The following is a 16711-nucleotide window of genomic DNA, read 5'->3' as shown; positions in this document are numbered from 1 at the left end:
GGAAACTATTTCAATCATCATTTAGAGAACTTGTGATGATATTTCTCACGATTTCCTGGTAACACTTACACCTATAATTTCGATGCTGGACCTTTACATGTAATAGAGAACTTTTAGAGTGAGGTATAAATACTTTTACTTAAGTAAAGGGCATAGATAATTCCTGAGTTTGTAATAGTTAATAAACTCAGTTTCAGATTACCGGCGTCATAATATATAATGTAAAATACTGTGAAATTGTAATATTTCATGGGGCAGTTATCAAACCTTGAAAATATCTTAACATTGAAGCCCTATACAACCCTTACCTTTGACTGTGTCATGCTAAATGTATGTAACTGCAGAGCAATAATTAAGTTTTTAACGCTGCTCTCTTTTTTATGTTTTTTAAAGTTTTTATGTTACAAGTACAGCATCTTGCTCCCCTGTGAGGTTTAACCTGTATTATCAAGTGACAAATAAAGCTGTATCTGAAGCAAATTAAGTGAATAAACTTAAGACGAGTTATCACTCCTTGATGCTTTAGTACTGGTGACAAACCAAATGATTGAACTCAGCAGCCTGTTTTTCGAAACACTGTCTGTGGATCATTTCTCAGTGCAACAGCACATGAAGAAACTACTGTGTAGCTGAAAAGCATTAGCAAGTTATCGGACAGCCGGAGATTCAGAAAATCTATTTGGAGCTTCTCCACACGAGCTTTCCCAGAGGATAATGAATTTGACTGCCTCCATACACACACAGAGAATTTGTTAGTGCTTGCTTGCTCAGCGGTTTTCCACAGCCTTTCCAATAGTCGGCACTTTGATGGCAGTGACTCAACTATGATCAATGTGCTTCTATCAATATGAAGACTCTCTGCTCCTCTCTCTGTATCTCTATTGCCAAATCTCAATCAATAACAGACAAATTAGAGGCAGGTTTTCTTTTAATCTTATTACCTCCATCTTTTTAACCTGACTGATTTCTGAACCTGTGACCTCTATACACATTCTCCACTCCGCAGAGAAAACACCTGATATTATCAATAGCTACCAAACACATGCACACTCTTACATCTGCTTTGACCCTGTAAATCTGTTAAATCTGTCTCCTGCTCTCAATCCTGCAGCCTTTTCTCTGCTGATTGTCACCACAAGGCTTGGTTCTTTGTCTTCTAACTTAATATAAAAGGTGTAAATTAGACGTACCCACAAACATTTTACTTTAACACCCAACCTGGGGGAACCGCTGACCCAGAGTGTATCGTTCCTGGCAAACTTTGGCAGCCCCCTCTGCCCATGTGTCACATAGCCGCAGCCGCAGAGGTAAACAGGAGCTGACACCTGTCACAGATGTTGGAGCTGGCCAACAAGCAAGCCCGCATATCTGTCTATCTATGGCTATCTGTCATATGTCATCCAGCTGGAGCCAGGGAGCTAAGCAGTGTCATTTCTGCTAATATCTGTGTTGGACACTGATGCAATCAGTCATGTGGAAACGAGAGAAAAATCAGCTGATATCTGGGGATATTAGTGGATATATTTGCCTTAGATGTATGCTGTTAGTATGAAAAAGGACGGGTGATGTGAAAATTAAACAGGCAACTGAGAATTTGATTATACTGTCAGCTGCATGTGCAAAATCCAGGCTTTACATCTGGTTTTCTTTGTTTTTTTTAATGGAATATAGTGCATCAAACCATTTTTTTTTTCACAGGGGACAAAATCTCCAGCCTTTAAAAAAATGCAATTGTGGTCATTAAGATTTCAATTTTGGGTTGTCATATGCCAACACTCAGCGCAGCTCCCAAACATTAAAGCTGTGTCGTGATTGCTTAGACACATGTCACACACTAATGTAGCTTGTCATGTGGGAGTGATAGCAGTGAGTCTGTATCTATGAAGCGTCACATCCTGTTTTAGACAGGGCCGGTTCAAAAACACCACTGACAGTTTAAACTGACAGGGCGACAGCCACAGTGGGGGGTTTGAGGACCGCAACAAAAATAGAGAACTCTGTCTCGTACACAGCTCTGGCTGCTCACTGTCTGACTGACTGGGCCAACGTCTCCTGTCCCATTTCTCAGGGGCAGCCACTGTGTTCACAGCATAGGGTCACTATAGTTTCCACAGATGTTTTGGTAGGAGGAGAGGAAAAAGCCAATTTCCATTTAATACAATCAAGTTTAAATTGAGAAGACATGAGGGTTGTTGTTAACTCTGTATCTTCAGTGCTCACCTCATAGAGGAAGCTGTCATTTCCTCAACTGCTCACACAGAATAATAGGATTAAATCTATTTTAATATGAATGGGCAGAAAAAAAGTGACTTAGTCATGTTCTATCACACAGAGGTGTTAGGAAAAGAGAATATTAAAACTACAGTCAAGCCACATTAGCTTTTACTCATAATACTGCATGTTACGGCTGGATTTGGACAGTAGAACTTTCTCATGTGGCAGGTACAGTTAGATTTTGATTTGTATTGCAACTGAATATTTATCATCTTGTCCCAAAACAGACCCACACCTTGCGTTGCCCTACAGGGTATCGCAGCCTGTCCATCGCAGTAGAAGAACAACCTTGCTGACAGACAGGCCTCACATCCCAGTGTCAACCCTGTCAGTTCAACTAATGCATTGACAAGGGGATTAATATGAGGATTTCACTGAACACAACGTCAAAGAAAGACTTTCTCTAAAACAGTAAAAATAAAATGCCAATCAAACAAACCAGTCAGAACAAGGACATAAAAAATGCTGTGACATGCAATTTTATAAGAAATAAACATATCCAAAAATATTCTGGGCTCCTAATTACCTCTACTGCTGATCTTTAAGACATAAAAACAACAGTGAGACGTGAGTGAAGGGAAAGGATGGAGGCTGAAGGTGTGTTTAAATTTAGAGGACAAGAGGACAGACCGGGGGAGTCGAACAGTCACTGGTTTGTTGGCAGGTTGCTGGTGGATGTAGGTTGTTTACCTTCCATCTACTGTTCTCACCTCGTGGAGAATACTGCCATCTCTAGAACTGCTCACCCACAAGAATATGATTAAATATTTCTCTACTTCTGGCTGTTTTACACACTTCTGATAAAACACACACACACACAAACACACACAAACACACACCAACCCACGCACAATCACAGTTTCCCTGTCTCTGTCACACACAAAACAAGGCATGCAGACCCCCACTCTCTCTCACTCACACACACGCACACACACACTTGTCATTTCCTATGACATCCCCAGCCTCCATTACCTGCATACATTAACAGACCTCTCTGATGTTAAAAATTATCCATTCATACATTTGAATAATTCAGATTATTTTAAAAGCTGTGCACTCACTCACTTTTTCTTTTTTCCAGATGGAAAGAGAGCTATTTACCTCAAATCGCATTTGAATAAATCCCATAAATCCTTTCAAAGTTCCCTCAGATAAACCAATCAAATACCCCCGATGCGGGCTGACTGCCCAATCAAAATTAGCATTCATACTTGCAGCTTTTTCCACTATTATTATTCAAAAGACATCAAATAGCAAATCAAATTTCAGGGCCTGTTTGTAGGGCTCAATTTGTCTGAGATAAGAAAAAGGTGACTCCGAATGAGGGAGAAACAGGGGCACTGCTGCACTGCCATAATGTAATTCCAAACCCAACAAAAATATTTGACAGAGTAAACAGCGTCCCTTTGCTTCATAAATGTGGCAGATGATTCTATTTGTTCAACAAAAGAGACATGTATTATATGTGACATGCAAAAACTATATTAGATGGCTTCTTCCCAATTATTCCTGAGATGAAACTCGCTTATCACACTCGCCAGTGAGTGTGTGTGTGTGTGTGTGTGTGTGTGTGGGAGACACACACCTATAAGGTGGTCAACGAGCATCAGGAAACTGAGTTGGAAAACAGCGAGTCTCACTGTGGGCATTGGCCATTAAATATGTATGTGTTTTGTTTATATAAGATGATAAAAGTTGCAAGGAGTAAGATGCTAAAAAATTAGGATAGTATGTACAGGTGCATTTAAAAACTTTAATATTCCTTTATATGTATTTTTTATATTTTTAAACTTTAATATTCCCATCAGTTATTTACAACAGGAAAAAGGACTATCACAAAATATTAGAACATTTCATTTTGAGTTTGAGTAAATTACTACTCAGTAACTACACAGTACAAATACCATGTATCTCTCAGTATGGTTCAGTACAAGCAACTTCACTTATGGGGAAGACGATCATCGACACCCTCCACAAGTATCACCTTTTTAGTAAATATAATGCACAATATTAAACATTTTTAAGATGCACCAAAACATGTGAGTGATGAAGATGTAGGCATATGAAGAGCTCACTCTGAAGGGAGAATCAAATGTTTTACAGGTTCACTGACTGTAAAACTGAAAGATTCTGGCTGCATCCACCACAGAGAACAGTGGGGAGACAGTGAAACCTCGTCTGTGTCCTCTCTCGTTACCCATCTCTGTCTCCATCTCATTCCAACTGTGTGTAAATCATGACAGGCGCTAACCTCCAGCTTCCTCTTTCTCTGTTTTGAAAACAACTAACCGTCTGGGACACTCATGCTTCCTGTGTTTTAACGAATTACAAACGCACATATCTGACCTCTAAACTGAACTTTCTGCTTTGTACTCAACAACTCTCGTAAATCATCCCCCCGTTTGTCAAGAGTTTGTTTGAACACATGTTGGTTTTGTCACTTGTTAACTCATTTATTTAGTTACTCATTTGTTCATTGAGGCTGTGGCTAAGTTCTATTAGGATGAATTTTTGTGACAATTTTCAAACAAGCAGCACCAAGGGTAAATATTTACATTGCAGGTACAGTAATAAAAGTAATGAGTCACAAAACAAACTTCTTGTCAGTAGGTTTTACAAATGTAACTTTCCTCAAACAAGTTTAAAGGGCAGGTGTATCTTTACCCTGCACTGTCACCCACATCTCTCTCTCTGATACACACACACTCATACACACACACACACACACATACACACGGACCTAAGTTCAAGCAGCTGGTGAGTTTGCCCTTCACTGCCCACCCCCGGGCACTGCAGTGGTATGGATGCAGCTGTTTTAAAGAGTTCTGGAAGGGATTTGGAAAAAGCCATGTCCTTGTCAAGGGTATATTCTCACTTTTCATTAGCCTGATATAAACTGAAGTGATCTTCAGCCCAACAATAGCGCACGGTCAAAGATTCCAGACACCCTAACCCTTGGCCGTGTGGCTGAGTTGTTAAATACTCTCCAGCATCTTTACATCTCTAGACTTCAGGTTAATATTTCAGTTTCGTGCTGATACCTGTATCAACACAGTCGACTGTGTGTTTTGGACACAGCGATGTTGTCAGTTTGCAAACAGCCTCAGGCCAGAATAAAAACAACATGGTGTTCACGAGTCTTGCAAATCACGACTCTTAAGTAGTATGCGTTTGTGTGCCAACATTAATCTGACGACGACTCAATCCCACTGCCTCAGAGCATTGCCCTCTCAAGTGAAAATGGGTCCGTTGTTGAAACAGTAATGTGAATTTGCTGCTGTAAAGTCAGCCATTAAAAAGGTTCCCCGAGCACTGGGTTGCACCAACAAGTGTGGAGGATGCACTGAGAGTAAGATGTAGCAGAGTCTTTAATCAAATGGGATAATTGCACAGATGCAGACATGTTGCGAGAACATTGTTAGAGAAGATAAATGTCTGAGCAGAGAGCTTAGTATCACCATGAACAATGAGATGTTCAGAAGGAGCAGAGACAGGAAATGTTCTATGTTAAGTAGCACATTTGTTTCCCTTAAGCTTTTTATCTGCATCACTGTTAAAGTCTTTTTTATTCCACTCACAAGTGCATTCGAGTTGCAAGATGAATCATTAATCTAACCGATCTGCGAGATTATCTGACATAAGTTTGTCTGTAAAATCAACGAGGGAAACCAGCTGTGATTCGATCATATTTAAAACAAGCTTCTTCTAAAACATTCAGGGTCAAATTCTCAGGTTCAACGACATTTAAATCATGTGCATGAGCAATGAAATGTTAATGGGATGAGACAATTGACCTGAGGTTGTTATTCTCTGGGCATGAAGATCCCAAACGAAGCATCTGACATGAATTACGTGAGCAGGTTTGGTTGATATTATCATAGATACAAATGAATTACTTTCTCTCTCTGTTTACACAGATGCAATAGAGATTTTAGACTTAACACCATTCAAAAACCCAACAGGCAATGACAATAAAAAACAAACAAACACATAAAAGAGTAAGTACTATAACCTAGTCAAAGTAAGATTTGTGTTATCAATGTGCAGATTTGCCCTTGACTGACCCGCCTGGGGCTCTAATAGACGCATGGCCTGCTGTGCAGTTGGGGATTCTGGGAGTCTACTCTCAAGGAACAGATGCCAGGGCACAACAGCTGTTCATCTGGCATCGAACTAGAGCCAACTGGCCGGACCCTCTACCCAAGAACAAAAACATCAACATGTGTTACTAAAGCCTCACCCCCTCTTAACAGGACAGACACACAAACCGGCATAAACACGGACAACACATCATTGCAACACACTGGAGCCAATGATGAAAACACAAACAAACACAGTAAATTGCAAGTGACATAAAACTTAGTGACAACAGCTCCAAGAGCCACATTTAATCACAGATACACAAAAAGAACTTCTCACCAAGAATAAAGTAAACCTCTAAATCCAATAGCAGAACTTACTGTTTGACAGCACAAATATATATAAATATATTGATGACTATAAACTAGTCAATCACTGGATATTCTGTGACCCTTATTGTCATTTAAGTCCCTATTTCTAATGATTTCTGAAATGATGGAGGATATTTACACCTGATGTGCCACAGAGATAATGTACTCACCCTGGAAAGACTGTCTGGCTCTCTCCACTAGTTCCTCAATGGGATAACTGGCCAGGTCTCCTCTGGCATGCTTGGTCTTGCAGTAGGTACAAGCATTCAGACACCTACACACACAGAAACAGACAAAAAGAGAACAGAGAAAATGGCTGTATATTATATACTGTTTAAAGGAAAGAATGAGATTAGTTTCTTCATCCATCATCACTTCACTCAGATGAATAATACAACACATTGCACTTTGGTGTTGGCGCTTACTCGATCAAACAATCTAATATTTCACAAAAATGTAAGAAGTTGGAAACAGGGCTGAACTTTGCTCACTTGCAAATTAATTTAATTAAAATGTAATAAAGTTCAATGTATCTTAACTTGTTACTTAATGTAACTTGTTACTTAAATGTCATTTAATTCAATTTATGTATAATTTATGTTTTCAAGCTTTACACTTGGTTGCGAAACTTGCCTAGACAAGTATTTATTTGTTTCTGATCATTATTTTGTGCGTTCCATGAAGCTAAAGACTTAAATCATTTACAATGTACCATCTCAAAAGTGACCAATCCAGTTATTGAAATGTTCAATTGAATCAATTGATTGAACATGAAGATGACATGAGACTTCTAAATGAAATCTACTGGTACAAATGGAGAAGGAAGCAGGGAGAACAAGTGTCTCTCTCTCTCTGCTAAACTGTATAAGGACTCCAGCTCGCTCCCAAATAACAGTGGACAGCTGCTGTCTCTCTCTGCCCGAGACAAGCAGAGGCAAGATTAGACTCAATGCATTGTTTTGTTTTGACAAAGATTCATTCAAATTGACTTCGAAAGCAAAGGAGCAAGAAACTTTTTAATAAGAAACCAAATACGAAGAAGAAAAAACGAGAAATGCTGCTTCGCACCAGATCCACAAGCATCGCGTGTAATCAACTCTGGACAAGTCTTTATTTAGGATGAAGGGGGCTTTTCTTCTAAAATCACTATTGAAAATGAGAAGAAAGGCCCCTGTTGAGAAGACTTTGGGTATTTGCTCCGTTAGGGTTGAATGTCTGACCTCCAATTTGTCATACTGGTGTAAAAATACACACTGCAGTCATTTCTTCGCATTCATTATTTCACTTTTGGTGTAACATTTCTGGAAACAGTTGTTAGTTGCAGTTGTTGCTAGAAGATTCTGCTGAGTGAACACAAGTTAATGCAATTAATTAAATTTGTGTTTGCAGGGATTACATTAAAGGAAAAAATCTTCTTTCTCATCAAGTAAATAATATGTCACACATTTGTCAGGATTTATCATTCCTGTCTCCTCATGTGTTCCAGTGTGGTGCTAAAAAAGTGAGCTTGGCCACTCCACCCTTAAAATTTAGGGGTTTGGTTTTCTCTATAACTCAGCTGAGGGTGACTAATGCTGCCACATCAAGAGTTCAACTCCCAAGGGAGCCACATGTAAAATAACAGTGATGCAAAGCACAAAACATTTCCCATAAGCAGAAAGCCAAGTGGTGTTTTCCCTAAAAACTCCAATATACTTAAAAAGAAAACAGCATGACCATCTATTAACAGCACTGCTAATACAAGAACAAAGGGCCTTTTAAGTAAAGTATCACAATGATAAAATGTGTTTGATGTGGGATTATACACCCCAGTGCAATAACAGAAACATCTTAGTAATGATTAATTACCATCAAATGCAGTGATATAAGGAAGCTACTGTGAGACTATGAAATCAGACTGGTGCAGATAATGAGCGTAAACCCTGTATCTGTCCATGACAGATCCTCATTGCGGAATAACAGGGATTCCCCTGAAGCTAAAACTGGTAAACAACACACAACTGCTGCTGGACTCGAGATACAGTTGTTGTCATGTTTACATGAAGTGTGTGTACGTTGCGTCACGCAGATTTCATTTGAATCAATAAGAGCACTCGGCTAAAGTTGAATCATTATACTTCACTACTCCACTTACTATTCAAAATATAATGTACTTAGTCAAAGTACAGTCAAGTCAAACTGTTATATAGAGTTGTTCAACATCATAAAGACACATTTGCCTGAAGGACTTTACAATCAGTACTGAGTATGACATCCATCTATGATGAGTGTCGCTGCGACGTGTAGAAATACAGAAATCCCATTGACTTCAAGTTTCCACTACACACCGACTGAAGTCTATTGTGGTTATTCGCTCTATGAGGAGTAGCGACACTACAGATTCACATTTCTACAAAGCTCCAGAGTGCAAACAACACGCAAACAACATCTGTGAAGTTCACCTAAAAACTTTCCTTGGTCCCACTGGTGCAGCAAACATTCAGCTGGTCTGTCTCTGTGTATTTTAGTGAGTTGCGTCTTCTCAGTCAGTGAGGCGGAGTTTACACTCACACACACAGGCCCCGCCCCCACTCACTCACACACAGACAAGCAGGCAGTGAAGCAGAGATGGGTGAGAAGAAGTTGGAATACAGGGTTTCAACAATGGACCTCCAATGCAAAACGATTAGCGCCACTGCTTCAGGATCAGAGTAAAAGCAGCGGTTGGTTTGCACCATGTCAGAGTCTCCTCCCTCCACACTCCTGCTGACCTGCGCTCACTTTATACTTTAACAATAAACACCAATACTCATAACAAGTTATTAGGACCTGAACAGTACTTTAGTTTACTTTGTGTTTGTTTGATTCGCTCCAGTGTTTATGGGGCACGCATTTAAACACATAGAAAAAAAGTCCAACATTTAGTGCACACTCAGTTCATCTCTCACACACAACAGGACCTCAGGGTTAAAGTGACTGGAACGATCTGGATTCATGATCCGACGTCATTGATTAATAACTTAATAAAAATAAATGCGATGTATGTGTGTGAAGAGCGGCAGAGACGAGCAGACACACGCATACTTTATATAATATATAGATTAAACGCTGGACTACTAACATAATACAATTCAAACCCAAAAGCTCAAAATCATAACCATCCTGTTTACTGAGCTGGTAACATGTACCCTGTGCCACGTGTTTAAAATGAAAGTGTACAAAAAAATCCATCAGTTTATCCGAATCCACTCCAAAACTTGGGTTCTTCTTTGGGTCATGCGGTCATGCCACAACCCTTCAGAAAATGTCATTAAAATATGTGCAGTAGTTTGGGAAATCCTGCTGACAGAAAAATAAATAAACGTCAAAGAAAATAGAGCAGATCCATTACTAAAGTCCTGACAAAGCAGCAATACAAAACTATGTGATCTATGAAAAACTAAGATGAATTATTAAAACAGGTCGATCCTGTTTGGGGTATGAAGAACCGATCGGGTTTTGGTCCCTATTTTTTCACCCCATTTACCCGGGCCGGGTAACATCTCCATTAAATACGCAGTGAAACACCTACAATATCTTCATAATCATTCTGAAACACATCTGAAACGCCAGGAGCAGTTTTTAATGTCACCATGGCAAAAAATCAATCCATCTCTCGCTCACAGGGTATTGCTTTATCCTAGTTGAGGGCACTAAAGATGGCAGCTAGGTCACAGGACCTCGCTGTGGAGAAAACACAGACAGATGGGGCCCTGCATGCGCGCACACAAACACACACACTTACACCACCAGGGGGTCCATCCATCTTAATGTGATCAGGCCCAGCTGAGTGGATCACACCAACATTAATCTCAAGAGACAGTCAGTGGCCAGTTGTGTGTGTGTGTGTGTGTGTGTGTGTGTGTGTGTGTGTGTGTGTGTGTGTGTGTGTGTGTGTGTGTGTGGGTGGGTGGGTGGGTGGGTGTGTGTGGGTGTGTGTGTGTGTGTGGGTGTGTGTGTGTGCTGCTGCTGAACATTCATCCAGTATCACAACAACGCATTAGCAGTTTCGACCTCTCCATCAGCCTAAACAGACTGCGACAAGTAGTCAGCACCCTTAGACTAACACTGACTGAAGGAAAGGAGCAGTGTCACTCTCTCTGACACACACACATCTGCTGGAGGAGAGGAGAGGAGAAGTTGTATTTTGATTCCATCCAGCAGCTTGTAAAGAGCAGTTTAAAATAATGCAGCTCTTGATGACAATACTTCAGTGATGTGACTGGAAAGGAGAAAAAAATGTCTTCAAGAATTAAAAACCAAATGTTTCTCCTCCTTATCAAGCCTCCATCCCATCCCTTCCCTTCTTTCTTTCTTTCTGTCCTCCCTCCCTCCTGTTTCGTCCCAGTTAATTAAACCACAGAGGTAGCTGTTGTACCTGACAACAGTGTAGTTCATCAACGAGTTACAATGAGACAGGCTACCTCCCCAGTGTGTGTGCGTGTGAGGAAAAAGAGAGGGAGACTATTGTGTGGCTGCAGCCTTGAAAAGGTAACAAAGAAAGGAAAGCCCAGAGGTTTTTCTATACATTTGTAAACCTCCCTCGACACCAACAAACACACACACACACACAGTATAATTCCCTTCAGACAAGCTCCCATGTGCAGCATGTTAAAGACACAGCTTGGGAGAGAGTTGAGCAGGAAAAAGGTTTTACCTCTGATAAGCATTTAGGGTCTTCACATTAATTAGAAAATTGCTCTGTGCACCAACAAATTGGGCCATGTGTGCATTAATGTGAGAGCGTTGTGTGTGTGTGTGTGTGTGTGTGTGTGTGTGTGTGTGTGTGTGTGTGTTCATGGGGTATGTATTCTGTCAGCTTGAAGATGCAATTATGAAAACAAAGCTTTAAACTGTTCAGGGAAGTGTGAGCGCTTTGTAAATTGTAAAGCCAGATTATTCATTGCTCTCATTGTTAAGAGTGGGAGCCGGGTGGAGTATATGAGCAAAAACAAAATCATAAAACTGTGATCATATGAGCGAACAAAGCGCCCGGCCTGTAAGTTTACTATTAGTGTCATCTCAAAGTCAAAGTTGGAGGCTGCAAAATAATGTGGAGTCAAGGCACAAAGAATAATGACACAAAGGAGCAGAGACCTATTAGGCGCAGAGAATAGAGGATGATTAGTTATTCAGAGAAAGGTTGGCAGCTAAATCCAGTTTAGTCCTAATATCACTGTCACAAGAGAGAACCTGCTTGTATTCAAGTTGCATGGGAACTTTGAATGAACAGCAATGATCTTGTGGGACTCGGATAAAGACGATACCTCTCATTATATCTTGTTGGGGGTTCGAATGTTAAACTGTAATCGGGATTCGGGATTAAACACAAGTTTCAGTGCTTACTGCTTGTGGAGCTTAATCTTCCTGCACAGCACGCTTCTTAAGCAAATAAATGCGATGTTTTTTAAGGAGAAACTGAGCTGCAGCAGTAAATAAAAAGCAAGATAAATACAGCTGTGAGAAAACTGCAGAAACCGTCTGCCCTTGTTTGTGGATGTAATTAGATGATGATGTGGTGAGTACGTGATGGCGGATGTCTCTGTGTACAAAAATCAATGCAAGTTTGTCACGTAATGCTTGTATTTGATTGATACCTCAAAGTTCTCAAAATAGGCATTTGACAGACAGAATCTTACAATTTGTACTTAAACCCACACATTGTGTTTTATTCCAAACAACGTAAGAGGATTTTTAGAAGAGGCTGACAGGATTTCAAGTTTAAAGAGTTTAAAATTGAACTTACTGTTCACAGCGTTTACACAGAAAAAGACTTATGAGCTTATTTTCAATAAGTATCTCTGGTCAGACTTAGAAGTTCTCTCACCGTTATTTCACATAGTATTGTTTTTGCATTTGTGCGTGTTGGATAAGTGTGTGTGCGCGTGTGAATGTGTCTCTCCTTTCATCTGTGGCGAGACCTGTGTGTGTGTGTGTGTGTGTGTGTGTGTGTGTGTGTGTGTGTGTGGGTGGGTGTGTGTGTCCCAATGCAGCTGGGGCCCATTTCTCTCAGTGTTCAATTCAGCCTTTGTGTCTGACCTCTTGAATTTTGTTATTTAGTCTCGCGTTCCCACTGCTGCACGTTGAAACAGCTCTGTGTGTGTGTGTGTGTGTGTGTGTGTGTGTGTGTGTGTGTCACATGCTGACCTTAGACTTCAGTAACTACTACAGCAGCCTTGCTTGTTGTTTTGACTGGAGGGACATGACACGTGCTTGTGTGTGAAACTACCGCCTCATGTCTACGAAGGAGCCGCGACTGTTTTGCCAACTTCTTGTTTTGTCTGTGGAAAAACCTCAAGACAGTGTTTGTACTAGATCAGTCCGCCCATTGTTACTGGACAAGAATGGTATGATGTTAACTTATTATTGAACCACCAGTCTACTGATGAAGAAGTGGTAGAGGAGCTGATCTGAAGTGTGACTTTAATGCTCCGACAGCTGATTCTCTGTGATTCTCTGCCTTAGTGACCCCTGTAATGTGTAACTGAGTGAGTCATGAAATAACAAGCTGACTTTAAAAATGCACTAATAGATTACTTTCCAGACCTGATCACCATTTAATAAACCACTGAATAATGACACTGACTATTTTACTGAGTCACTGGTCAATAAGTGTGTGACTCACTAAACCTGGACGTGTATCAGAGAAGTTAAGAGAAGGCTTCAGGAGAAATTCTACATTTTGTGCTGTGATGTATTATTTCATGTTTCACAGATCTGTAAAACCAGGATTAGACTACACGATATCAGCTGGATAACGGCATGACCCAGAAGAGGTATTGCTTTGAGTGGGTTCGGACACCATCAATGAGTATTGTTCAGAGCAACCAATTGTTTTATATCATGTATTTGTCATAATGAACAAAAAGCGTGGCAGCATCACCTGAACAACATCCTAACATCATCCTTCCACGATGGGTGTTGTCAACTCTGTGACGTTGACCAATAGGAACGCAGCATTCTGCCGCAATACATGAAGCACCATGATGATGTCAATGGCGACGAGATCAAACAGTGAAAAAGAATAAAGGTTTCATGCACATCGTAAAAGATGGCAAACAGAGATTGGTCAGGGGCAACATATAGTCTGTCAAGTCTCTCGGCTAAGAATCTTTAACCATATATCGCCCAATCTGACACCGTAACCATCTGAACAGACAACATCTTGGAGTCTGACACCAGCATAAAATACAAAAAAATTGTGTTTTATAGTTCTGGTAACTCTGATGCACAGAATGAGATTTATTTGTCCATTACAAGTCGTGCTCTGTCGTTTCATTGGTTTTAAAGTGGGATCAACCCCTAAATCTAAGGGGAGAATTGAGCAAAAATGATTTTAAAGCACCAGGATCAACAGAGGCACTGGTGCAACAACATTCTGTGTTTTCTTTCTGTCCACAGCTCACAAGAGAGAAAACTATTCTGCAGCTGACGATGATGTAACCCTATTGACAGTTTGACAGTGAAGATGGCTTCAGTACAGGACCCCAGGACATAGGAATCTGCGGAGATGTCTTTAGGTAATTACACAGGATACCATTAGTTAAGATTATGTTACCAGTGACCTTGTTCCCCCCTTAAAGAGAACATACATTATGTCTGAGTCACAGAAATAAAGCCTGATTTCTGGGTTAATGTTTGTGTCTGACAACTGTGGACCATTTAACTCTTAGAAAGAAAACATGTAGGAAACTGGTTTGTGTAAATAGTCTGTTAGATGATCAGTGTGTGTGTGTGTGTGTGTGTGTGTGTGTGTGTGTGTGTGTGTGTGTGTGTGTGTGTGTGTGTGTATGTATATGACACTGGGGCTAATTCAGTTACTCAGGGGTTCTGTAGTGTAATGCCTTGTAATGACACACAATCTCATTTTGTCCAAGGAGACACATCAATCTTTAGGATTTACTGTGGGGAGCAGAGTCTCTCCTGGTGTGTGTAGTGCAGGGAGGACAGTTGATGGAGTGCACGTGTGTGCATGTGTGTGTCTCTAGGGCATGTATTTGTGTGTTTGTGTGTTAAGCAGTGGGAAAGAGGGAAATGGAATAATATGTCCAGACCAGTGGAGCTGAAAACTACCCATACACTGGTTTGATAAACAGCAGGAAAGGCCACTGTGGTTAAGGTGTGAGTGTGTGAGTGTGAGTGTGTGTGTGTGTCACTTGAAGAGTGTCTGCATATGATCATGTGCCATGAACAAAACAAAAAGTGTGTGTTTGTATGTGTGCCTAAAAGTCAAATAAAAGATGCTGTGTGTATATTGTGCATCCATGCATTCCTACAATAATCCACAATATGTACGTGATCAGAAACCCTGGTGTTAACACCCTTCACTCTTCTGTAACTCTACTTCTCTGAAGCCCATCAGCACATTTCCTCCCTGTTTGTGGAGCTGCTTCCTTCACATGATGAATTTTCCTCAGGGAGGAAAAACAACACAAAAGAACATAAGAGTGAGATCATTGACCAGCGATCAACAGAATGAAAATACAGTTCAGTAAAGGAGTTTAAAGTGGCATTTGCTTTTAAAATGGTGGTAAGATATGGACAAATTATCTAAAGTGGAGTAGATATAGCTGTTTCGATTAGTGCGTTGGTATGAAAAAGAGGAAAAATAAGAGACTTCTCCTGTGCCTCTCTGTGGCATCTAATATAAACTGGCTCCTTTTTCTTTTAGGCTTTATTCCCTTACTCACTGCAATTGCCAGAGCAACTCAAATTAACAAAGACCACATACAGTTGGCCTGATTCAATTTGCTTTTAACCCAGCTAATGAGTTCCCACTCCCCCACCCTTTCCTCTTTATACCAAATTCCCCTTTTTCTCTCACGCTGACACTTTTTCTCTTCCACCCTTAAAGTGACTCTACTCTTCTTTACGCAGCGTTTTTTCATACAAAGTGTGTCACCAATGAGTTTGGCTGTGTCTTTTTTACCCCGCCGTTTCGAGGCCTCTGTATCACAAAGAGTTCAACTGATCTCCAAAAAGAAAGTGCTGCACATAGGGGTGAGAAAATAACCCAAGAGTGGATCGGTATGAAAAAGTGCCGTAGATATGAAACACGAGTATCAAACAGTAGTTATAAACTGCAGCTCGAACAGGATGTGGTGTTGTAAAGAGATTTCTTGTCTGTTCAAGACGATCTGATGTTTGTGTCACATGTTACAGGAGACAAACAAAGAAGGTTTTGATTTTCCTAAAGTAAACAGAAGCTTATCAGAAAGATACAGATAACAGATAAAACATGGAGAGTGTGTGCTGTAAGCTGCTGCTCTTTGTTCTTCCAGCTGTGCAATGCTCTGTCAGAGTTTCCCATTAATTAACTAGACTGTTTCATAAGGAAACAAGATGTGTATTTACACTAATAATAACATAAAAGATCTCTAACTTTGTGTTTTGAATGACTGCATCATTATAGAGCTGTGAGCAGCACTCTCACTCTCTCTTGCTCTTTCTCTCTCTCTCTCTGTTTGGCAGCAACTGGATAAATTCAGTTTGCTCTTCCATCATTTTCATCACCAACTTCAAGTAAAATGTTTTCCTGTCTCCATTTACACTGTTAAAGAGTGTGAACATTCATTCTGGCCCTCACATACTAACTGGACTAACATCTGCTCACAAAAGCTGCTTCCGTACACGTACTGAACTCCAGAGATCCTCCGGAGTTTCTCTGTAGAGGCTGAATGTTTGAACGCAAATGTCTGAGTGAGAGCCTCTGGAGTTTCTGTGAACTTAATACAAGGGGGCAGGTGGAGAAAGTCTGCAGAAACTCCAGAGCCGAGGTAAGAGGGGATCCTCTGCTGGATTCACAGGGGTATGCAAGGGTGTTGATGACGAAAACAAAAATAAAACAAATATCTCAGGATCAAGAAGCATAGCCATAAATGTAGAAGACATCAGACGAACATGTCAACAAAGTTTGTGTTGATAAGAGCCGGTGACGTGTCGGTGGTATAAATATGTTATGTCCTGTC

The 16711-nt window shown here is 40.5% G+C and overlaps 1 protein-coding gene across 1 annotated transcript in view; it reads right to left on the bottom strand.

The window, feature by feature from the left end:
• The window catches only part of cdkal1 (CDK5 regulatory subunit associated protein 1-like 1), a 229014-nt gene that overhangs the window by 125093 nt on the left and 87210 nt on the right, over positions 1 to 16711 (bottom strand). Inside the window, exon 8 of the mRNA XM_034611257.1 lies at positions 6896 to 6999. Coding sequence (XP_034467148.1) covers positions 6896 to 6999 — 104 coding nt within the window. The remainder of the gene's footprint in view (positions 1 to 6895; positions 7000 to 16711) is intronic.

Source organism: Hippoglossus hippoglossus, chromosome 16, assembly GCF_009819705.1.
Source record: "Hippoglossus hippoglossus isolate fHipHip1 chromosome 16, fHipHip1.pri, whole genome shotgun sequence".
In the NCBI taxonomy this organism is placed as follows: Eukaryota; Metazoa; Chordata; class Actinopteri; order Pleuronectiformes; family Pleuronectidae; genus Hippoglossus; species Hippoglossus hippoglossus.
The sequence above is the reverse complement of the archived record's forward strand: the minus strand, read 5'-3'. Positions and strand labels throughout refer to the sequence as shown.